This window comes from Peromyscus eremicus, chromosome 15 (genome assembly GCF_949786415.1).
Source record: "Peromyscus eremicus chromosome 15, PerEre_H2_v1, whole genome shotgun sequence".
Lineage (NCBI taxonomy): Eukaryota > Metazoa > Chordata > Mammalia > Rodentia > Cricetidae > Peromyscus > Peromyscus eremicus.
Genome location: NC_081431.1, coordinates 37,438,178 through 37,464,829, shown reverse-complemented (window position 1 = coordinate 37,464,829; position 26,652 = coordinate 37,438,178). Strand labels below are relative to the sequence as shown.

The following is a 26,652-nucleotide window of genomic DNA, read 5'->3' as shown; positions in this document are numbered from 1 at the left end:
CACAGTATACCCTTTAGTCCATACATGTTTACTTGCAAGTGTTCATTGCAATGAGTCATTGGTCTGGTTTGAGGCCTCTGGTTTCTGCTACACTATCAATACTGGGTCCTCACTGGGACTCCTCTTAGATATCCTGTTGCTGTCCTGTGTCATGGTCATCCTGCAACTTTGGGTCTGCAGGCTTGGCCCCTTCACATGCTCCAGCAGATCACAGATGGGGTGGATGTTGGGATGGGCCAATTCATAGCACTGGTTCTGGTTGATTAGCTTGCCAGCTCTCCCTCATCTCCAACACCAGGGTAAGCGCACCAGTACAGCCCTGGGCTACCTTACCAATGAGAAGGCAGCAAGGGGCATGGCTGGTTCTTCTGCTCTCATGCCCTGGGGCCTGCTTGCCCACACCTACACCACCAGGGCCAGCTCTTCTGTGCTTCCCGGTGAGGTGCAGGGGCCACTCTGCCAAGTGCTTGTAGCTGGTGACAGGAAGTGCCAGTTCTCTCACCTGCCACAGGAAGCAAAGAGGAGGGGCTTCTCTCCCTTGTCCAGGCTACCTATGGCAGATGAGGGGCGGGGGCCTCCCCATACAGGCTCCCCATGCCTGTCAATGGGGTCAGCTTTACTGTGCTGCTCAGGTGAGGTACAGGGCCCACTCTCCTGGGTGCTGCAGCTGGTGAAGGACAGGGTCAGCTCTCGCCTGCCTTAGGTGTCAAGGGGTGGGAGGAAGGCATCTTTCCCTCTCCCTCACCACCACATGGCAGGTGAGGGGAAGGGCCTAGCTGTCCTACTCTTAGGACCTAAGGGCAGGCTCACCTGCACCCCTGCCAGCAGGGTCAGCACTACCCAGGTGAGGTTCAGGGCCAGCTCTTCTACTCTCATGCCCCAGGGGCCTGCTTTCCCGCCTGCCGTAGGTGGCCTGTGCTCCTGCCAGCAAAAAGTGTAGAGATTTTTAAAAGGTTCTGTTAACATGGTTAATTTTAGAAAACTTTGTAAACTGAATCATTTACTCTTGACAAGGCAGACACTGTCTCTGGGTGGATACTTTTTAAATTGGAAATTAAAAATCATTTCTTTTGGGAGACTGCAACTTAGAATTAAACTGTCTCTTGGAATATGTGTATAATAATTTAATGTTAACAAAATATGTATTAAGTCATGTTTTCAAATACTAGATATGGTTATTTAAGGTATCATTCCCCACTTTTAAAATTTTTACCTTATTAATTTTTTTAACCAAAATTTTTGTTTTACTTAAGATACTCTATTTTTGTTAGTTAAATAATAGCTGGCATTGTTAATATTTAAAACATATAAAAAGTTCATCATATGTGAAAGAAGGAATATCACTTAAAAACACTTTCTGTTCATATTCATTCCTTGGATGCTGACTTTAACTGACTTCTTTTACAAAGTTTCCATGTGCTTGTTCCTTATGCAGGAGGCTGATGTAACAAACAGCTGATTACAGTTACCTTATCCTTATACAGACTCTGGCACATGGGGCAGTTGTAAAATTGCATTTAACTCATGTTAATGTTGATATAAAAATTTGCTTCATGTAACTTTGTCCCTAACTGTTCCCCACAAAGTTGTACAGTTATTACCTACTGAATTATGTTCTGGATCTTTGCTAGCTGCTAAGTTTTATCACGGCCCCTGGGATGGACCTCTTCTGAGGCACTCTTAACTTCTGCTTCCCTCTATGCTTTTCTGTCAGCCAAAAGGCACTTACAGAAAAGATCTGCACCTGAAAGCCCTAAAAGCAGTTTGGGTGGCCCCTGAAAGGGGACTAATGTGCCATGGGCTATTCAATTCATTATTCTTTTTGCTACTCTGGACAGTGTTCTGGGGACTCAGAACTAAAATAGGTGGACTGTAGCCTCCTCTGCATCAGTTAACCTCTCTGTCTCAGCTCAGACAACATCCTTCAGAAGCAGCTCCACTCCTGGACAGCTGCAGCACTCCACAATTAAAAGGACTAGATCTTACTACAGGTAAGGGTGGGGTTTGTGTCCTCCTCTACCAACACGCTGCTTCTAGGCCAACAAATCCTAAGTGGTTTGAAATGGGGCTAGAGACAGGGACTATAAACAATTTCAAACACAAGCCTCCTATGTATAGACTTCTGGTTCCCGACTCCTCCCCTGGATCACTCCTTTCCTCCTTATTGTCCTTATACTTATGTTTTACCCTGTCTTTTAAATGTGTTACTTACTGAACTTCACCCTATACCAAAACCAAATGTTCTATGCAAGCTCTCCCAATAGCTTTCACCCTACAACATCTCCATTTGTTCCTGATAGATCTTCAAAAAGAACTGTGAGATGCTTTGGAGAAACTGGCTAATAGGGACCTTCATCCCTTTCACCCAAGACCACATACAATTCTTTATCGCAGTTCTCTACTTTTTCCTGTTCCCGTCCTTTGATGGTCTGGAGCTCCCTGCTACTTCTGCTAGCTCATTTTGGTGCAGTAGTTCAGCAATGGGACCACTCACTCACTCTGAATCAACTCTATGCTCACTTTCCCTTATTAGCCCACTCTGTCTGTCTTGCCTCCTCCTTTCCTCCCCTTCCTACAACCTTCCCCAGAAAATCTCTCAGTTCTACTCTATCCTTAAGCCCTCCAATAATTATTTTCTAAGTCTTTAGAAATACAGGATGGCAATCACCTGATCCATTTCAGCCAATCAAATTGGGACTCTCGCCCTGCTACTGAGGACTCCCTCTTCAATGGGCTCAGAACTACTCCTTCTGACAAAGACCCTCCCCTCAGCATAGAACAGCTATACTCCCCTGCCCTGAATTTTTATATACTCTCAGAGTTAGGAACAATAGCATCCTGCTGAAAGGCTATACTTCCTGGCTTCCCATGCAGGCTATGTAAATCATTTATGCCCATTTCTACCCCATAGGAAACCACATTCCAATCTCCCTTGTAGGCATTTTGGCCATTTACACATGAGTGACAAATATGCCTCTTCACCATGAATAAACATGATCTCATATATATATATATAAAAGGTATCCTGACTTCAAAATTTGGATCTAAGGATATGTTGCTTTGGAAAAGGAGGCTCTGCTTTTGTTTCCACAGGAAGCAAGAGGCTATGGATTTGTTCGCAATTAAGATACATCAGGTTTGACCAGCCAAGACCCCCTGAAAGGTCTCCAATGACACCATGGCCCAGATCATCCAACATCCAAAATCAACTTCAAGGCAACTAGCTCAGAGAATATAGCGTCACAGACTATTCCGTCAGGACTTGACCATAATCCTAAAATTTTCTTTGTGTTCCCATAAGATTACCAGAGCCCTCTATCAGCAGGAAGTAGCCTAGAAAACTACACCCACATTCCCCAAAAAATGGATTATAGATGTTTGTCTTTGTTTAGGTTGTTGGTTACAAATTGGTATTGGTCATAGTCAATCTCTTTCTAAAAAAAGAGGATATGATATAGAAATATAGGATATAGATATGATAGGATGAAAGGGTAGATTATTGAATCTACTTTTAAAGAGCAACAACTTGTTTGAAATATTTTACTTTGCTATGGATTTTAGTTTATTGATACAAATTTAAAGTTAATTTTGTTATACTGTATATATATTTCTATTCTTGCTTAAGGTATTGTTTGTATAGTTCATTTGAAATTGTAATGTACAATTAAGAAACACAGATTAATAATTAGTCTTCAATGATAGTCAAACTTAGTCATGTTAGTTAAGTTTTCTAGGTATACATAGATATATTTTAATTAGGTAATTAATCTTCAAACACTTCAAAGACCTAAAGAATATGACATTAAAATGTTGTAAAAACTTACACTTTCTGGACAATGAGACACGTCTGCTCCTGGCAGTACTGATTTAGATAGATGGGTGTTGAAGACATGCCATATGGAGTTTATCTTCTTCTTGGCAAAAGCAGCCATTTGGGCAAGGAACTGTTCTTGCCTAGACTGCTTGAAAAAATGTGGTATAAAATGGACATGCAGAACCATAGGAAGGTGACCACTGAACTTTGCAAGACAAAATGGTCCTTCAGGTTCCTGCTTCACAGAGGAAACTGCCAGATATTCAACAGGACACAGGGAGAAGTGACTGAGAAACTCTAGGCCTATATGCTGAAGATGGATGCCCCAACATTGCAGAGGAACTTTGGGTGACTGTCCAGGCAGCCAGATATCTCTGTCATTCTAGATTTTTGGAAGTTGCTTACAATGCAATTCTTGTTTACTTAGGTAATATTATATTCTTCTGGGATCTTTGATGTAGTTGAAGACTAGATAGTTATAATTTTATAAAAGATAAATTTAATATGAAACTTTAGATTCACAAATATAGGATAGATGGTAGAATATTTTCTTTAAATTTGCCAAATACCAATAGACTAGATATTGTAACTGTAAATCTTGCTTGATAACTGTTCTATTATATGTAATTTTACTATGTTAAAGTTAAAACCTTCCTTTTTTATTAGACAGAAAAGGGGAGGTGCTGTGGGATGTTCTGTATGCTGTGAATATGTGTTGCTCCCATTGGCTAATAAATAAAGCTGCATTGGCCTAAGGATGGAGCAGGCGGGAAAATCCAAGAGAGACAGTGAGAGGAAAAAGAGAGTGGGGGGAGATGCCAGACTGCTCTTGAAGGAGCAACAAGATGCCAGTAGATGCCAGCAGACCAGTAATGCCATGGCCATATGGCAACATATAGATTAATAGAAATGGGTTGAGTTAAGTTATAAGAGCTAGCTAGCAAGAAGCCTGACCCATAGGCCATATAATTTGCAATTAATATTAAGCCTCTTGAGTGACTATTTTATAAGCAGCTGCGGGACCTCGGGGCCAGGCGGGACCAGAGAAACATGGAACCGCTGGGAAGGGCGGGACACAGGAAAACTTCCATCTACACTTGGTGTTCACAGTGATACTTGGTATGTTATGGATGCTGGCTAAGTATTTGTCAACTTAATGAATTTACTGAAAGCTTTGTGCATACCATACTGGGACTAGGTATGTGTTTTCCAATATGAAATACCATTTAATCCATGCAATTCCATGAAGTAGGTATTCAATAACTTGCTTCAGTTTAAAGCTTGGAAATCTGAGTTAAGATTTAAAGCTAGCATATGACCAATATTTTACAACAGATCATTTATTGGTGTTTTTACTAAGTATTTATTACTCATCATATATATGAATCATTTGATACATCAATGAATAAAATTAAAAAAAAACTCACCTTTTTAAAACTTACCTACTGGTAAAAAAAAGATAAACAATAAATAAGAACATAATAAATAAAAGGCAAGTGCTATAGTAAATTAGAGCCATGTATAGAAGCTTGGTGATATTAAGTGGTCAGGGTAGGTCATACAGGAAAGAACACATCTGACTAAGACTTAAGAAGGGAAAACAGCCTGAGTCTGATGGAAAAGCACTCAGGCAGCAGAGCCTAGATAAAGGCTTCAATGTAGAAACCTGTCTACTATGTTCAAGGAAGAGCCAGGAAGTCTGTGTGAGGGAGTGGAGGAAGTGATGGGAGGGAAGCAGGGAATGAAATAACAGAGGAGTAAAGTGCAGTTGCTCTCTGAAAGGGGGAGGACAGGAAATAGTGTGCAGGTCTTGTAGACCCCTCTAAAAACCTCGCCTTTGACTCTAAGAAAGGAAGCCATACCCAATCAACAATGGGTGAATTTTTCTGGAAAAAAAAAGCCTCCTCATAACAAACAGATAGGTGTAGTGACTTAATATGTCTGGAGCAAAAATGTGCAATTGGTAGTAACTTTTTTATTAACAGCAGACTATCTCATATAGAGAAGATATGTGACCCTCTTAAGGTCACACAGCTGCTAAATGGCAGATTTTGAGATCAAGTAGCCTCACTTTTGAACTCTTGCTGTTAAATTGCTACACGATGCTAATTCTCCACATTTTAAATTTCCCTTCAATGTTCTAAGCACTGTAACTTATTTTCCCCATATGTATTGTACTATCATATATTTTAAAGGATTATATTTGACAAAGAATGCATTATCTGAAGAAAGGAGAAAACAAGCAGCAGTAAAACCTCCCAGTGTTAATTTGACTTAGTAGAATTTGTCAATGAAGTTGCTATCCATACAACCAAACTGAAGTGAATGAACACTGCTAAAATTACTTTTATATGTACTTAATCCTGGGGTTACTGAGTATTAGAAAAACAACTTTTATATATAAAATTTAAAAACAGATGAATACCCACATGAATATGCTTCCCTCTCACATTATAATATCTGTGTCCTAGTGATACAAAGAATATAAAAAGATGCTTCTATAAATTTACAACAAAAACCCGTCATTGTAAATGGAAACAAAGAAAGGCTATACACATCAAGTCTCCCAACACCAACCTTAATTGAAAATATTCTAATTAAACAAAGACGAACAAATGAAACAACAAAAAATTTCTACCATACTCAATACAGGTAGAATTATAGCAAGGTTTTGCTTTAAGAATTATAGTACATAATTTTAAAATATGGTACAAAACTCATCGTTTGAATAAGCCCATTGTCATGGTAATTGATAGCACTAAAATGACTTACTTTAATTAATTGATGATCACTATTTTCCTTCAAATAAAAGCTGAAAATCAGCAACTGCTGGCATAATAAAAAGTCAAATGCTGCCTTTCTCTGGAGCTTGGTAGATAACAGAAAGACAATAACAAAAGTTGTCTACCACCTATAAATGAGAGTAACCCCGGAAGACTGAACTCAGCTATCTGGCCATGATTGGTGGTGGAAATAAAACTGCTGCTATGCAACCGCTCTCTGAAACCTCAGTGGAGGGAACATGTGGGTGTCCTGGCCCTGCTACTGCTCCCTTAAGACAGGGAGAAGTGGAGACAGAAACATGTTATCACCTTTCACAGGAAAACACAGGGATGTGCAACGAACCTCTGCTTGAAACCTTCTCATATCAGAGACCACAGCATTCCAAGTGATGAGGGAATTTTAATAGCATTTCCTTAAAATGCTGCATGACTCACTAAGAAAATGCCACCCTGTCTACTAGGAAAGACTCAGGTGAGAACTGTTTTCACTCTTGCTTTTTTTAAACTATAGTTTAATTATTAAGTCAATCTGTATATTTTATATATTTTACCACCAATTGTAATTTATCTAATTAGGAAGACTGAATTATATCTATATTATTTCCTTAGATTCTCTTTTAGTTATTTTAGGAACTTGTTAGATATTTAATAAATGTTGACTAAAAGATAACTATAAAAATTAGGAAGGAAAAGGGAAAGGACAACTGAAAATACTAAACTTTACCTTTTCACAGTCATTATATTTAATCTTTATAACTGGAGTACAGATCAGATGAGAAACAAGGTACTGGGAATAACAACAAAAGTTTGCAAAATATTTTATAATTAACAAATAGTTTCAATATTGGTGTCATCCTTCCCCAGTTTAGACATCAGAGAGAAAAAGAGTCTATCAAATACCAAACTAAAATTATTTTCCTAAGCCTATAGCCAACTGATCAGAATCTTGGGGCCTGGGATAGAATGATCTCTATTTTTTTGTTTGTTTGTTTCATTTGGTTGTTGCTGTGCTTGGGATCAAACCCAGGGCCCTGTGCATTCTATTACCACTGAGCTGCACTCTCAGCCAAGAGATCTACATTTATATAAGATTCAGTGCGAATATTCTTTTATGAACAAACTAAATATTTCATTATTAAAAATTGAAACATAAAGCCCCCAAATTAATAAACATATACCTATTAATCAGAATGAACCAATAGTAACATGATGATATTGTTTATATATTAAAATATAAAAACAGGCTGTTGAGCTGCTTCAGTGGGCCAAGGTGCCCGTTACCAAGTCTGAGACCTGAGTTAGATCTATGAGAGCCACATGGTGCAGGGGAGAATAGATTCCTTCAGGTTGTCTTCTGAACACAAATGCACACAAAATAAATAACCTAAGTTAAATCAAGACCAGATAAACTATTTAAATAGTCCAATAACCCCTAAGGAAATAGAAACAGTCATTAAAAGTCTCCCAACCAAAAAAAGCCCAGGACCAGATGGTTTCAGCACAGAATTCTACCAGATCTTCAAAGAAGAGTTAATACCAATACTCTTTAAATTATTCCACACAATAGAAACAGAAGGAACATTACCAAACTCCTTCTATGAGGCTACAATTACCCTGACTCCTAAACCAAACAAGGATACAACAAAGAAAGAGAACTACAGACTGATCTCCCTCATGAACATTGAAGCAAAAATACTCAATAAAATACTGGCAAACAGACTCCAAGAACACATCAAAACAATTATCCACCATGATCAAGTAGGCTTCATCCCAGGGATGCAAGGGTGGTTCAACATACGAAAGTCCGTCAATGTAATACACCATATAAACAAACTCAAAGAAAAAAACCACATGATCATCTCACTAGATGCAGAAAAGGCATTTGACAAAATCCAACACCCCTTCATGATAAAGGTCTTGTAGCGATCAGGAATACAGGGAACATACCTAAACATAATAAAGGCAATTTACAGCAAGCCAACAGCCAACATCAAATTAAATGGAGAGAAACTCATTTAGCGATTCCACTAAAATCAGGAACGAGGCAAGGCTGTCCGCTCTCCCCATACTTATTCAATATAGTACTTGAAGTTCTAGGCAGAGCAATAAGACAACGTAAGGAGATTAAGGGGATACAAATTGGAAAGGAAGAAGTAACATACTTTTAAAATTTTTATTTATTTGGTTTTTTTTATATGTAACATACTTTTATCACTAATGACATTCTCTAGTTTAGAGAGTTTAGAGATCCATCTCCTTTTTTTTCTGAGACAGGGTCTCTCTGCATAGCCCTGGCTGTCCTAAACTCACTCTGTAGACCAGGCTGGCCTTGAACTCACAGAGATCTGTCTGCCTCTGTCTCCTGAGTGCTGGGACTAAAGGCGTGCACCACCACTACCCAGATGAGATTCATTTTTATTTGATAGAACACATTGTTATTAGATTTCTTTTGATTATTTTCCTATCAAATTATCTCAAGCCTGTTGTACTATATTTTAAAATATATCCTTTATGCATCTTATGTTAAAATATCTTTTCTTAGCCAGGCAGTGGTGGTGCACGGCTTTAATTCCAGCACTCAGGAGGCAGAAGCAGGGGGTTCTCTGAGTTCGAGGCCAGACTGATCCACAAAGTGAGTTCCAGGTCAGCTAAGACTATTGCACAAAGAAACCCTGTCTCAAAAAACAAAAACAAAAAAATCTTTTCTTTTAAAATAAGTTTCTGAAAGTATAATGTATAAAAACGGCATTCAGTTTTAATGTGGCTAGCTTGATGAGCACTGACCAATGTACATCTAACTGAGATAAAGACCATTTCCATCAGCAACATTTCCTTTCACGCTCCTCTACATCAGAGATCTTCCTCTCCCGCTCTGCTCCTAGGACTCACCAATCTGACTAGTGCTGATAGATTTTTCTTTTTTCTACAATGTCATGTAAACAGAATCCTGCAGTAAGCAGTCCTTTACTTAGCATAACATTTCTGAGATCTATCCACATTATTACATATATCACATTTGTGCCTTTTTATTTAACTGTATTATGGTGCCAAATTTTACTTACTCATTTGCCAACTGGCTGGTGTGCTAAGGCTGTTTCCGTTTGGGACTATTAAGAATGAAGCTCTCATGAACACTTGCTAAGGAGTCTTCATGTACCAGACTGAGTTCTGTTTTAATAATGGGGTGTTTTCTCCTCCCTCAGATATATTAGCTATCTAGAGTTTCAGAAAAATTGGAAAAATAGTACAGAGAAATTTCCTTTAGCCAGCTTCCCTTGAGCTAAGTATAATTATGAAACTAATATAGGTACCATATGAACCTAGTTACAAATTGAAATTTCACCAGTTTCTCTACTATATTAGTTTTCTATAATATATTGCTACAAATGTATAATTTTGAAAACTAGTAAATTTTAACACTGAAGACATATTCACCTAAATTATACATTGGAATTTCATCAGCTTTCTAACTGCATTAATTTTCTAATTAAACATATTGCTACAAAGATGGTAGCTTCAGGGGGCTGGAGAGATGGCTCAGCAGTTAAGAGCACTGACTGCTCTTCCAGAGGACTCAGGTTCAATTCCCAGCACCACATGGCAGCAAACAACAACTGTCTGTAATTCTAAGATCTGACACCCTCACACTGACATACATGCAGGCAAAACACCAATGCTAATAAAATAAAAATAAATGAATATTAAAAAGGATGGTAGCTTCAACAGTATAACTCATCCTATAGTTCTGTAGGCCAGAAGTATAATACAGAGCTCTCTTGTCTAAAAGCTGTAAGAGAGAATCGCATTCTTGCTCTTTCCACCTTGTAAAGGCCATTCATTTTTTAATTTTATAGTCCTCTATTTTCCTGAACCAGTAATGTTAATAACCCTGTAAAAGGATTTTGGTGTTTTCTTTTCTCTCTGTGTATATGTGTGGTTTACGCCTGCATGTGTTTATGTCAGTGTGTGTGTTGTATGCATGTGTGTATATGGTGGGGGTACATATGCCTTTGCCTGTGCAGCGGCCAGTAGAAGTGTGTTAGCTGTTCTCCTCTATCATCATGTCTCACCTTATTTCTTTGAAGGTGGATTCTTCCTTAACCTGGAGCTTATAGTTTTTTGGCTGGGCTGATAATCTGCTCCCCTCCCTGTCAGTGCTGGAGTTACATCCATGCTCTGGACCATTTCCAGTTTTTATGTGGGTGCCGGGATTCAAACAGGTTTTCATGCTTGGGCAGTAATCATTGAGCCAGCTCTTCAGCCCAATATTTTCAGCTTTTAAAGCTTCAAGTAATTAGATTGGACACAGATAATCTAGAGAAATATTCCCAACTTAAAGTCTTTAATCTTAACTATGCAAAAGTCTCCTTTGCCTTGTAAAAGCAGATATTCATAACATATTACTGAATCCATAAGTTCCATTGTAGATGTACAACTGAGATCAAATGATCCAAACTCCCTGAGGGTATCTTTGTAAGAGTAAAGTATTGGTAAATACTGGCAGGATAGTTCTTTATGGTAAACATTCTTTCACAATTGCTTTAATGTTTCCCGTGAATAAGCAAAGCTGCTCATAAATAACAGCTAACAGACTCTTCCCTTTTGCCTCATTGCCTTGACCAGGGAGGGAGCTGTCAATCTAGCAGCCCCTTTCTGGCAGCTAGCTCTATTGTCATTATGGCAACCCAGCTGCTTTGAACATTTCCATGAAGTGTGGCTACACTGTGGCTATAAAGGGAACTTCACTCTCAGCTGTTGTTGGCTGAGGTCATAATTTCTGCTTCAGGGGGCCTTGCTCTAATCATAATGGTTCCAGCCTGCAACAGTGCTAGAAAACTTCCCTTCATACATGACAAAGCTTTGTGACACTCCAGGTAACCTACAATAGAGAGCCATGCTGTTGGCGGCTCTGCATCTTGTAACAATAATCCTCAAGACAGGGGGGCCTCTCTTAGTGATTCAGTAAAAAGATTGTACTTCACAGAAATGAGGCTGTGTTTATGTAAGGTTTGTGAGTGGCCATTTATATGACACATACTTCTGATTGGTGGAGCTGGAAGACAGAGTGTGATTGGTGGAATTAAAATCTGAGCATAAGCATTCCTGTTCCCCTTTTTAGCTATGTAACTAGGGTATGTTTTAGGGTGTGCATGTGTGTAGTGGGTAGTCTGGAAGATTTCACTCCTATGAACAAATAACTCTCCCTCATGTTGCAACATTAGACCACAATAAAGCTTTCTTCTAAATGGTCTTTTACCTACTTGTAGTCTTTATAACCGGTAAAGCAGGTTTGGTTGGTTGCACAAAAACCAAACAAGAATGCATGGTTTCTAGCCCCGGCAGTAATAGTGAGGAGGTGAGATTTCCACAAAGTTACTGAGAAGTAAGGGTCTAGTTCAGCAAACACAGGACAATAACACTAACAGGAGCTGAGTACTTGAAAGAGCCTCAGGGAGCTCGGAACCCTGTTATCTGAAGCCTGGAACTGTAAGGAAGTGGCTGAATAGTTCTCTGAGTACCAGAGGGCAGGCTGTACAAGAAGTATTAAGACAAAAGATGGCAGAGACCCTGAGACTATAGAAGTCAGGAAGAGTAAAAGGTGGAAACCAAAAGAGAATGCAAGTCCAGTTGCTAGAAGAGTTCCTGAGCTACCAATGGTTAAAGAACCAAGATGACTCAAACTAATTGTAAGTAGCTATAATGTTAGCTGCTGAGTGTTGGGACCCTAAACTCAGGGCAATAGACTCTGAGCACGCACAGCAATAGTCTGCAGCTTCAAAACCTTGGTGCCATATGACTCTGTTTCTCTTTAGAGGAAGCTGGTCTTATGAACTTCTGGAGATCTGCACCATCAATTCTAAGGGAGCTGCTGCTTGTAGCCAACTTAGTGACAATGTATTTTGAGGGTGGAGTACATTATCCTACCTTCTCCACATAGAGTAGTTTATTATTTTGTAAGTATGTATGCTATTTCCAGTGTTCTACAATTATAAACATTGCTGTCATAAATAACTTTGTGCATATGTATTTTCATGTTGGTGGCTTATCTTCAAGGGTGGATTGGCAGATTCTTGATCAAAATGTATTTAGAGAATATATTGTCTGTCACATTTTCAGAAGGGCTACTCCAGCTTGCCTTCCCATCAATGTGTATGACAGGGTCGGTTCCCACATCTTCACTGATGAAGCTGTTTACTTAACTGTTTCTGCCAGCCTGCAAGGTGGATAGTATTTCCAGGTTTACATTTTTCTGAATGGGAATCTGAACAGTGTTTTAGACATTCCGAATGATTTTTAGGTTTTTCTTTTTCCCTCCTGCTTTCCGTTCTTCTTCCCTTCCTTCCCTAAAGAATGACTTGTTCAGGGGCTGGAGAGAGATAGCTCAGTGGTTAAAGGTGTGTACTGCTCTTGCAGAGAACTTGGGTTTGGTTCTCAGCCTTGTGTCTAGCAGTTCTCAAGGGTCTCTAATTCCAGCTCCAGTGATCCAACGCCCTCTTCTGGCCTCCATACACATCTTCACTCATAAGCACAACTTTGTCAAAGACACACCCACATAAACCCACACACCCATACACACACACTTACTTTTTCCAAAAATGACTTGTTCATATCTTCCCTCAAATCCCCCAATTTTTTAATTTTTTGTGCTTTAATCATTTGTTTTCTGACTTTCAATAGTTTTAAAATAGGTAAATATTTTCTCAGTTTATTAGTTTTCTTTTTTGTAATTTTATACTATGCAATTAAAATATTTTATAAAAATATTTATTTTTATTTATCATTTTTATTTTGAGTGTATGTGTTCTCCATGGTATGCATGTAGGAATCAAGGAACAACTCTGTGGAACTGGTCTCTACCTCCATATTTGCATGGATTCTAAGGATCAAACTCAGGTCGCTGGACTTTAGTGGCAAGCTGAGGTATCTTGCCAGCTTCTAATAACAATTTTTTTTTGTGGTTATAATCCTTGATTCTTTTTAACTGCATCTGGCTTTTCAGTATCCATCATGAAAATTTTCCCTGTGCTAAAGTTAAAGAATGCCATCCTGTTTTCTTTTAGTAATTACATGGCTATTTCTATTGTCTTCCTACACACAGATCTCTAGTTCACTTGAAGCCATTGTGAGGTGTGATATACATATTTAATTTTCCCCCAAATGGTTCCATAGTTGTCCTGATACTGCTTAGATGAATACCAACCATTTTTTTCTTTCAGGAAATCATTCTTGATTTTTGTAATAGTACCAGATCTCTCTCTTGATTATGCAAGAACCTTTGTTTATGTTATTTCCTCTGTCTTGAGGTATAATTAGTTCTGTTTCTGTTTTATTTTATAGCCTCTACTGAACTGTAATCCTGGGAGGCAAATAAGATCTAACAAATTAAAGTCATCTTTATATTTATGCATTTTTTAAGGAACAGTGAATTACTTCATAGTTGTAGAGTAGAATGCTAATAATAATTAGTCTGAATTAAGATAAATCCAATTCATTAAAACAATGCCAAATCTGCTGTTTAAGAGAAAAGATTCAGTATTTGAACTTTTCATTTAGTGGATCACCTCAGTTTCTCATGTAAGCATGTGCTTTCTTATGAATGAACAGTGACTAAGCTGATCTCAAGTTCTGAGTATGAATATTAAGCAAAATAGCTTTAAGGCAGAAATAGTGAGAAATGGTGGATCAAACTAAAAGAGAGAACACTGTCCTAAAGTGAGGTCTATTAGCCTCTTAGTCCATTGGACAGTCTCCCAGAGGTTATCATGGAAGCCTCAAAAAGCATTAGATAATACAATGTAAAAGGCATTTTTCAATGTCAAGAGAGATGGACTAGATGAATTTAATCGAAAATTTCTGCCTCTTATTTCTAGGACTCTATGAATAACAATATCACAGATGGAGAGAGACTGGAGACTATTAGTTATTTAAAAAAACAAAATTCTTAGTGCCTTGAGTGAAATGAAATGTTCCTAAATCACTATTCTAAATAATGGTGAACCACAGGTATAATATCAACAACACAATTACTCTTCACTAATGTAGGTCAGGTTATCCTCTTTCTTCTTTGGTTTATTTTTTGTACAGAATAAATGAGGAACAAAAAAGAGAAATGGAAAAACAATGTAGAAAAGATTTTATTAGCCATATTACTTCCAGAGAGTATTTACTAATTGTATTGTTTCTAAATGTTATAAACTTCTTTCTATTATGAATGAAGGTACTAAAATATTAACAACCTCTACATATCTTAAAATGCTGATATACTTCATTATTATAAGAAACATATGACAGTGTCACTAATGAATTGTTGCCTTCTTTGGGCTTTTGTGGCAAGCACTTTTACCCAGGAGGCACCTTGTCAGCTCCTATGAACACTTTTTGTAAAGTCAGATTTACTGGTTCTTTTAATTTTTAAAAAGGTTTTGTCCTGTGCTAAGGTTAAAAAATTAGAACTTTTTTTTTTTTTAAGCAGTACATGGCCTGTTTCTATTGTCTTCCTATATTCAGGTCTCTAGTCTACTTGAAGATTACTCTTTTGTGTGGTATGAAGTTGGCTATTCTATTCAGTAGCAAGGTGGGTAGTGTCTCCAGGTTTACATGTCTCTGAATATGATTGTTTTGAAAGACATTTCATATATTCATTCAGGATATATATGTATATACATCACTAACACACACATGCACACCACACAAACAAAGAACAACTTGTTTAGGGAATGGAAAGATGGCTGAGGCAGGGTAACTGGCACAAGTTTGAGGTTTGTTGGGGCTACACATTGAGTTGTAGGTTAGTCTGGGCTAAAATGTGAGACTCTGTCTCAAAAAACCAACCAACCAACCAACCAACCAACCAACCAACCAACCAACCAACCACAATAAAAGATGTGAGATGAAGTCAATCAACTTGTTCTTGGTCAAAGAGGTTAAGATAACACAGTAAAACATACAGTTCTCTCCGGACCTCCTCCTCTTAGACAGTCTCTCTACATAGCCTTGTAGCTGTCCTAGAACTCACTCTGTAGACTAGGCTGGCCTAGTACTCACTGAGATCTACTTGCCTCTGCCTCTGGAGTGCTGGGATTAAAGGTGTGTACCACCACAACCTGGCATACAGTTCTTTCTTTATTAAAAGTTTATACATTGATTTATTTGTGTGGATGTGTGTTGGAATGTACACCACAGTACATATGTGGAGATCAAAGGACAATTTATGGGAGTTGGTTATCTCCTTTTACCATATGGGTTCCAGGAGTCAAACTGAGGTCTCTATCTAGGCTTAGTGGCAAGTGCCTCCACCAACTGAGCCATCTTGCTTGCCCAAAATACAATTATCACTCTTTTGCCTACTCTAAAAACAAATCCTTAAATGCCACTAATGTTTAATTCTTGTATTGGTAACCTGACAGAATCAGGCAGGATGAACCTATCCTCTAAGATCATATGTTAAGAAGAGTTCTCAGCCGGGCGGTGGTGGCGCACGCCTTTAATCCCAGCACTCGGGAGGCAGAGCCAGGCGGATCTCTGTGAGTTCGAGGCCAGCCTGGGCTACCAAGTGAGTTCCAGGAAAGGCGCAAAGCTACACAGAGAAACCCTGTCTCGAAAAACCAAAAAAAAAAAAAAAAAAAAAAAAAAAAAGAAGAAGAAGAAGAGTTCTCAACTTTTTTTCAACTGCAACCACTTGATTTTAACGAAAGAGTACTTCTGAGTAAGAGATCCCACTGACTGAATAAAATGTAGGTAAATAGGACAGATCATCAGAGTTTGGTTAGCAGTTCTGTTGTTACTATTGTCTTCTTCTTGTTTGATTTTTAAAGAGCTGATCAGCACTACATTCCCACATAGCCAACTATACTGTAAATGAAGGGCAAACTCATAGGAAAAATAATCCCCACGAGTCATTCTTTCTGTCATTATGTTCCATAGAACACAGAAAGAACTTTTTTTTCTATTTACTATATTCCATCCTTCTTAATTGTTTTATTTAGCAGACCAACTGAAGAATCTTGAAAAACAAAAAGTACACAATATACAGTATGTATATATACTGAGTAATTCAGAATTATCCGGTTTATGATGAGGCTACTACAGCATAAAGAGGTAACAAGGCCCTTGCAATCTGCATAGCTTGGACAATAATACATACTATCCACAGATTTAAGTGAGCTTTCAAAAATGTACTAGGAAAAAGAATAGCCTGGAGTACGGGTGGAGCACAGCTTAGTGGTGGAGTGCTCACCTAGAATGTGTGAGGACTTGGGTTCAATTCCTAGCAGTACAAAGCAAAATAATAAATCCCTTAAAAAAAAAAAAGAACAGTCTAATATTGAGGCTATAAGGTGAATAAGAAGGACTCTAAGGCTTCTAAAAAAAGTGGCTCCTAAATTGTGTTGACTATATAAAACGAATAAAATATAGTTGAGTGTGTATTTTAATGTTTACTTAGTAAAATATAATATTCAAAGGCATGACTGAGAAACATTTAATAACAAAAGAATAAGATGAAGACTCAAAACATTCATCATTTTATTTCTGCCTGTGCAAGTCAACTAAAATGTGTAAGGTTTGGTCATGTACGACTTGAGCTACTTGAAGACCTTTAAAAGCTAGTCAAGTAACAATCAAGAATTTCAAAATTGTAGAGTTGGGGAGATGGCTCAGTTGGTAAGGTGCTTGTCATGAGCTTCAGTCCTGGTTTTGATCCCTAGCAACTATAGAAAAGCCAAGCTTGGCTGCAAGTGTCCATAACCCAACACTAAAGAGGTGTAAACAGGAGGATCACTGGGTCTTGCTGGCTAGAATCAGCAAGCTCCAAGTTCAATGAGAGATCATGTCTCCAAAGATAAGGTGTGGGCTGGTGAGATGGCTCAGTGGGTGAAGGTGCTTGCTGCCAAGTCTGATGACCTAAGTAGTAACAGCCAGGCTTACATTAAAGAAAGCACTCTGGCAGCAAGCAGTGTGAAGGCTAAAGTGTTGAGAAGGAGCTGGAGGCTAGAGATGAGTGAGTTAACAATCTACTGCACTACACAGGACTAACTGTAAACTGGCAGTACAATTAGTGGGTCTCAGGAAAAATGCAGGGGCAACAGTTCAAAATTCAGGAAAGAAATGACACTATACAAAACATGAGTTTGATGCCTGGGTTGAGAAAGAGAGAACCGATTCCCAAAAGTTGTTTTCTGACATTCATACAAGTGCTACAGCAATGTATGCAAACATATATGAACACACACACACACACACACACACACGCACGCACGCACGCGCGCACGCACACACACACACTTTTAAAATGTTATAAAAATAGAGACTAGGGGCTGGGGAGATGGCTCAATGGTTAAAAAACTTGGCATGGAGATTGGATCTCTAGAACTCACATAAATGCCGGGTAGACATGATAGCTCTTCTATAACTCCAGCCTCAGAAGATGGATTCCCTGGATCTAGCTGGTTAGCAGGGACTAACTCTACCAGCCAGCTCTGGGTTTGATTGAGAAACCCTACTTCAGAGAATAAAGTGGAAGAGTGATCTAGGAAGATTCACAATATTAATCTTGGTCCTCTACATGCATGATCACATACAATATGTGCACCTGCACATACGTTTGTCTACACACGTCACACACCATATATAAACACATGTGAAAAGGACAGAAAAAATACAAGCTAACATGAAGAACCACTGAAAGATACCTGACGTCCTCTGACCTTTGCATGCAAATGCACATATGTGCAAATGTACCACCCTCAACATGTTCACATACAAGAACACAGCACACACATACAATATTGCAACGACAACGCATTCAACTCCATGCATGGGCTTTCTGAGTGCAGTGAGTGCTTAGATACTGCACTGGTTTCCTCTTCATGAAGCTGGCCTTAACACCAGTTCAAGGAAGGAACAAGTAACAATGATAACTGAAGGCAGTTAATGGCAGTCAGGCTGAAAAGAGGAGATTGATGGATGTTAAAGGATTCAGAGAAGACCTGATGACTTATTCTATAAGACAGAAATAATTCTTGAGACATAAAAATATTTTGGGGAATATTATCTTAAGGTGTTGTTGATAAACACTCAACAGATAACAACATTTATTTATTTACTCTGATGTGTGTAAACCTGCATGATTTTATATATATATATATATATATATATACACACACACACACACACACCATGCATGTGCAGGTGCCTGTAGGGCCAGAAGATAGTACTGTCTCCTGTGGAACTGGAGTTATAAGCATTGTGAGCCACCATGTCAGTGCTAAGAACTGAACTGGGATCCTCTATAAGAGCATTAAGAGCTCTTAACTGCTAAGACATCTCTACAGAGTCCCTGCTTTATTCAGTTTTAAAATACTGTTATGCCTCCTATTCCCACATCCAAAAAAATATGGTACTATTTTCTCTAGAGAAGGAAAAAAATCAACATAGTTTGCATAAAATGCAATTATTCAAAGCATCAGTAGTGACTACTCAAGAATTTTGTAGACAATAAACAACTAATATATAACAAAGTACTTAAATATATCTCCTTTGCCTTTTCCCTCAAATATACTTTACTTAATCTAGTATATTAAAAATATTATTTTTTCAATTTATAACCACATTAAAAAGTATTAGTAAAACTTTATATCTTTACCCTGTCTCATAGGTCTATATTTTAATTTCCCAACACCTTTGTTAGTATAATTCAGATGCCATAAAATTACTCTTTTAAAAATGTACAAGTCAATTTATTTGTGTGTGTATTCAAAAAGTTCAGATGGGTAGTAGTAGCTCGTGCCTATAATCGTAGCACTTGAGAAGTCTCTCTCAAAAAAGAGAGAGAGAGAGAAAGAGAGAGAGAGAGAGAGAGAGAGAGAGAGAGAGAGAGAGAGAGAGAGAGAGAGCAAGCGCGAGCGCAAGAGCGCTTTATATAACCACCATCACAGCCTAATTCTAGAATTCTTTCACTTTTTTTTTTTTGAGACAGGGTTTCTCTGTGTAGTTTTGGTGCCTGTCCTGGATCTCGCTCTGTAGACCAGGCTGGCCTCGAACTCACAGAGATCCGCCTGCCTCTGCCTCCCAAGTGCTGGGATTAAAGGCGTGCGCCACCACCGCCCGGCCCGAATTCTTTCACTTCTATGATTCTGGACTTTTCATACACACAGCAATAAAACATAAAACATATGGATTTCTGTTTTGGCTTCTCTAGGCTTTTTTTTTTGTTGTTGTTCACTGATGTGATAGCAAGATTGATCACACTTTTTACATTTGTTCTTCAGCTGATATTTAGCTTGTGGCGACTCTGTAGCTATTATAAATTATGATGATGTAAATATTTATGTGAATTTTGTAAAGGCATGTTTTCCACTGGTTGCATCCATAGAAGCAGATTGTTAGATCAAATGGAAACTCAACATTTACCTTTTGAAGAACTGTCAAACTATTTTTTTTTAATGGCTGCATCACTCTACATTCCCACCAGCAATACATGAGTTTCAGTTTCTCCACATCTTCAATAACACTTATTACTGTCTCCCTGTTTGGATTATAGTTATCCTACAATTAGCAATGCATCATTTTGATGTGAGCCTCTCTAACAGCTGATATTGAGCATCTTTTCAGGCACATAAGCACCATTGTTTACCTTCTTTAGAGAGCCCTGATCTAGGAGTTTTTGTTTGTTTGCTTTTAACTAGCTATCCAATAGTCTGATGAAAACTACAATGATATTTTAATATCTTAGAATGAAATTCCTTTAAAATGAAATTAGTAGATACTTAATATAAAGTATACAAAACATTAAAAAAATTCAGGAGAATGGAAGTGGCATCGGTTATAGAATTAAAGAGCTCTATGCTAGAAGGCATCTCAGAGGTATTCTTTAGCAGCAGTGCTCATCTCTTGCAAAGTTTTAGAGAAAGGGGAAAAAGTACTCTTGGCACAATTAGCAAAACACCTAACAAAATCATGACATTAGAAACATTTTCTTTCCACATTACTAGCCTCTGACTCCTCTGTAGGAGGGAAACATTTGATGTCAGTTGTACATATTTGGTATGATTAGTGGCTAATGTCATCCTTAAATGGGCATTAGTTTGAAACACTTATCTTTAATTATAAAGTGAAAATTGTGCCTCTATCTCCCATTGAAGGCAAGGAGAAATATCTTTTCTTGGAACAAGAGGGATATCATCTAAAGAATGTGCTATATAGAGGTGACTGCATTATCCTCTTGAACAAGCCTTTTCTCCTGGGTGGGATAAACTGGATTCTTCAGTACTTAGTCTGCTGCAAGTCTATTTCTAAGGATTACCATAGATTGAGGAGTATTTCTTTCACATCATTCTTTGATTCTTTCAAGTTAGACTCTTGATAACAATTTCTGCTAAGCCTGTTCCCTTCTCCAGGTATCTATCCATCTCTATTCTTAGATTCCATTCTTCAACGAATTGTATCTAACCTTATCTTTGTCCTGCACATCAAGATGCTAAATTTCAGATTTTCTAGGTTATCTATCATTAAATTATATCTATTCTGATCTCAAACTGACTTAAAGGTGTGTAGTTTGTATTTGTAATGCTGTACCACAAAATTCCTTTCTGATATCTTTGTTTAGCATGTTATTATTATCTCCGGTAATAATGTATTTATATATGCTTATATTATATATTCACACACACAGGAACAAATATATTCTTTATTAAAAGAGGTATCATTACAGGGTGATTCTATTACAGATTTAACTCTGGATGGATGGCTAGTGAAAAAGAAGAGAAAAGATGGATACAAACTCTGTAAGTACCAGGAGAAACAGCTGTAACTGTCTTCCTGGAATATAAGAGCAATGTGGATAGAGCAATGTGGATATAAAATTTGAAATAGTTTTTCAGCTTGGATGTAATAAACTGAACTTCATTATTTTACTCCTAAGAGAGACTCTTATGTTGGCCACTGTGACACAGTAAACAGTTTGTCAGACTGGTAGTCTAAACTGACCATGGCAAACACATATAAAAGCAGTTAATGTGTTGTAGAGCAATTTACATGTGAGCAACAGCAGGCCACAGAGGAAGTGCTACTGATTAGTTTTGAATGTCAGACTTGAGGGTACAAAAGAAAGCACCAATGTTTGTAGGTGGATTGGCGCAAATGAGTCCCTCATATTTTACCAATCATGAAGGCAAACAATTTTCAATTCCAGGGTACATAGTAGAAGCATCTGGGAATCTTTTAAAAACAAACAAACCCAACAACAACAACAACAACAACAACAACAAAACACTGATGATCAGCCTTATCTTTAACTATCAGTGTATTTTATGAAAGGTAAATTTTATGGCTAGTTTGAATTGAAAACCACTGGTTTGGATAATGAAGACTTTCTAGTCTTTCATAATTGTGCATGAAACTGTCTGTTTAATTTGGAAAAGTAGATATATAGACCATATAGAAAGCATTAGGTACAACAGAAACCAATACCAGTTGATCCTGATAGCATGAGACTTAAGAAAGGGGATACTGTCTTTTTTGGTGTTTAAAAAGCTTTTAAAAATATTTATTTATTTTATGTGTATAAGTATTTTCCTGCATATGTGTTTGTGCAACATATATGTGCATAGGCCAGAAGAGGGAATCAAATCCCCTGAAACTGGAGTTACAGACGGTTGGCTGTGAACCCCAATGTGGGTGCTGGGAACTGAGCCTGGGTTCTCTAGAAGAGCAGCAGTGGTCAAATGCTGGGCCATCTCTCCAGCCCCAATATCTTTTTATACAGGACTTTAATATAGTCTTCACTTTATTTTCCAGAGTGTTTTTTTTTAACCATACAAAGGTTTAATCATTTGACAATCTCTTATATTTACATATTTGTTTGACTGGGACTGATCAAGTGTCATAGTAACAAGGGGATAAGGAAGGTTATACAGGAATATTCAGCTACTGCCTTAGTTCAGCTATGCTTTTTGGGTGTCTTGGCATATTTTTTAGTGTCTGGATTCTTTCAGAGCTAAGCTCAAAGCTAATACAAATGGTGCAGCTGCAACTGCATTGTGTTATAGACAAGGCCAACTCAGATCATTGTGCTATGGAAATGAGAACACTAAGCTGAACACCTGGCCCGGAAAACAAGCAGCTCTCTCTATTCAATGCCAAATGGATGGTATCATCTAAGTAGAAGTCATACAAAAATCCTAAAAATCAATAGTCACTTTATAAATAGGGTATAAAGAAGCCTGTTCCAAAGCCATAGTTTCTACTACGTATGAAACAACTGTATACAACTTTAAGATATGTTTGCTTTCCTTTTTGAATTAAATTTAAGTAGAGATAACTTATTTTAGTCAGTTTTTCCTCATTTCTGCTATAAAATCACTTAAATGTCATTTGAGCAATGCATAAAATATACAAAGAATGTTTTATATAGAGAAAAGCACAAATATACGGACGCAAAAATATACCCTGGCAAAAACAAACAAAAAAATGATCTTTTTTAAGAAGCAAAAGCTATTCAAATGATTATAATTTTTTAAGAATCTAAGACAAAACTCACAACTACCAAAAACATTGTAAGCTTGTACATAAGCATATCTAAAGGGCTCAAAAGAAATATTTCAAGAAACAAATTACTAAATAAAAATTCTAGCTAGTTTCAATTTCCAAATGTAAATATATAAAGAATATACTCTAGACATAAATCCTAACGGTAAATTAAAAGTTCTCTTTATCAAGGGAAAAAAAACTATTTTGTACAGGCACATTCATTTAAAATAATCTCTTATGAAATGTTTACTATATAGTAAAAGTTTATTATTTCAATTTACTAGAGACATCAGTTACACCAAGAGACTAAATGAGGGATAAACTTATTCTATTTGGATCTTGTATATTGATGTGTATTTTATTCACTCAACAACTATTGATGAGATGTTTGCTATGTGTAAGGTACTCTATGGAGCAATTGGGGCGGTTACAGAGATATCAGAATAGATCTTCACTGTCAATGAGAAACAGAGATGACAAACTAAAAGAGGAAAATGAGGAGTGAAGATGATCAAAATACATTATATACATTATGATTCTGCCGAACAACAAATAAAAATGTGTTATTTATCTGGCATGAAACAGACCTTTCTGGAGAGTAAGTTTTATAAAAATCACCTATTTTCAAGGTATAAAGTATTCTCAAATGATATATAATATACCCAGTTATACTTTAAAAAATAAGAACAAATACAATTTCATTTTTTTAATGATTAGGGATGACAGTTATCAGTGTCAACTTCTGTATACTCTATACTCTGAGATATGATGACATGCTCCAAGACTACTAGAACATGTTAGCTATTTGTCCTTTTCTTTTAGGGGGAGCTGATAAAAAACTGAGTTCTGTTCTGATGGTTCATTTTAGAAAAATGTCTAGCTGAGGGCTGCTGAGTGGTTAATTCTCCTAGAAATACATGGCTTTGTGGCTGTAAGAAGCCTTTTTCCTTCCCTCATTATTTCTATGATTATCAAGTGAGTACATGGTTTGTAAGTATTGCCTGGTCTTAAGTACTTCTCTTTCATTGATTTGAAACTTCTACTTACAAATGGTTAGTTTTTATTAGGATAATTCTTAAATTATTTGCCAATTTATTATTCGAATAAGCAAAAATTGCAGTTCTTAATTAATTAAAATTTTACAAACCTGAACACAAACTTCACACACAATTTACGACAGTCTTCATTGTTACTATAATTCGGAGAGCTATTCTCACCTGTGTACTTCAAGAAAAATGTAAGAAAGCACCGTTTGATTCCAGCTAGACAGTGTGAAAACCTTAAATTGACACTCAGTCCAGTCAAGTGTATCATTGAACTCTGTACACAGGTAGTTTTAAGTAGTATTCATTGATATATAATATACTCAGTTACACCTTGAAAAAAATAACAAAACAAAAGAAAATCTCATTTTTTCTTAATAATTCAGGATCACTGTTATTGCATGAACTGCTGTACAATACACTGCATTACTGTCTTAGTTAGGGTGTCTATTGCTATAATAAAACATCATGACCAAAAGCAACTTGGAGAGGGAAGGGTTTACTACATCATAGTCCCTCACGGAGCAAAATAAGAAGAGGAACCTGGAGGCAGGCACTGATGCAGAGGTCATGGAAGGGGTGCTGCTTACTGGCTTACTCAGTCTGTTTTCTTATACAATCCAGGCCTACTAGCCCAGGCATGACACCGCCCATAATGGGTTGGGCCCCAAACATCAATCACTAATCAAGACAATACTCCACCAACTTGCCTAAAGGCCAATCTTATGGAGGTATTATCTAAATTAAGATTTCCTCTTCCCAGATATGTTTAGTTGACAAAAAACAAACAAACAAACAAAAATCCCAGCACAACTACTAATACATGTTAAGCTATATTGGTTTCTGCTCTGTTTTAAGTAGCTGCCACATCATGATTACAATATTAATGTAGCACTCACTTGCCAGTCTATAGATGTCTGTAAAACTCTGAAAGGTTTTTACAGAAACAGAATATCCACAAACTCTACCCACTCTTAATGTGAAAGAGGTAAGTATATTGTTCTTTCAGAGTTCACAGAAGTAAACAGGTTCTACTTAAAAGCCATCTCAACTTAAAGTATTGGAATAAGAACATTAGCTACATTAAGAGGGAAAAAGTTTGTTTTCTTCCCCAAAAGAAAAGTTTATTTCTATCTTATACTGATCATTGTACTTAGAATAATGACCAAGCTCTTGAAGGAATTCTCTTTAAATATGTCTTTTATAACATACAAATTTTCATATGTTTACAAAATAGGTTCATTTTTTTACCCAATACTCCAAGGGAAGAGATGGCTTAATATCTGAGTTACTTGAGGCTGGCAAGATTGTTCAGTGGTTATTGCAAGCCCGATGACCTGAGTTCAGTTCCTAGAATCCATATAGAAGTAGAAGAGAGGAGAACAGATTCCACAAAGTTGTCCTCTGACCTCCACATGTGCACTGTAGTGAATACACGCATGCATGTGCACATACACAAATAATAAAACATTATAAAATAAAGTATAAAAAATAGGAGGTTTGCAATGAGAAAGAAAGGCTACACCTAATAGCCAGCTCTACTGCTCCACTATGGTCTTCCCATTTCAGTGTGCTTTTGGCAAATGTTTGTACTTATTATAATACTAATATATTTTTAACTAATAACTAGATTAATGGATACCTGCAAAGATTTGCACTCTGTAATTCAGAAAAATTCAGATTTAAGGTACTTAGTTGTATTTGTAAAATAGCCCACGAGCAAAAATAGTAGTCCTTAAAATCTAATAGACCTTAGACTGGACATAATTCACAGTTAATCAATAGAAATGTATACTTCTGGCCTTTATCCTCAGTATTGTAATTAAATTCTTAAGGAACAAAATGTTTGGACTACTTTAACTCTGAGGAGAATATATATATAGTGGTAAGCAACACTTACTGGTACTTTGAAAGGGGAGGTATTCGCAGTGTCCATGGAGTTGGGTTTCTCTGATGTGCTGGTCCCTGAGATGCTCCGTCTGCGGGGGGACCTTTCTGCTGGCACCTCTGGAAAAGTGGAGGAAGTGGAAACATCATGAAGAACCCAAAATTTCAGACTTTCCATAAACTATAAAATTGTTTTTCTCATACACACAAAAAGCTGTTTTCTTTAAAAGTCTATTACATTTTTATCTCAACATGCTTTAGGTATCTTTGTGATGTTTAACCTATGGAAACAAAGAAATTTGGTCAGGGTTAAGAATCTATTCTAAGAGACAACCTGTATTTTTATCTGTGCATGTATAAGAAGTAATTTTTCTAAGTTATAATATGTTTAAGGTTTTCAGGTTCACTTAATAATTTTATCTTGTACCATATGGCTCTGCTTCTCTATCAGCCATTTAGAAGTGAATCAGAAATTTCTTATATTTTTGTGAACCAGAAATATTAGTGTTGAGCATGATTTGACACTGCTTACAAAAAGGTTAAAGTTCAGTTCTATACAGATGATTCACCAGACTGTAGCAAAAGCTATGAGAAGACT

The 26,652-nt window shown here is 37.2% G+C and overlaps 1 protein-coding gene across 2 annotated transcripts in view; it reads right to left on the bottom strand.

Annotated features, from left to right (window-relative positions):
* The window catches only part of Rasal2 (RAS protein activator like 2), a 300,128-nt gene that overhangs the window by 70,976 nt on the left and 202,500 nt on the right, over positions 1-26,652 (bottom strand). For both annotated transcript variants that reach the window (XM_059280774.1, XM_059280775.1), the window contains exon 4: positions 26,068-26,174. In XM_059280774.1, the coding sequence (XP_059136757.1) occupies positions 26,068-26,174 (107 nt within the window). The remainder of the gene's footprint in view (positions 1-26,067; positions 26,175-26,652) is intronic.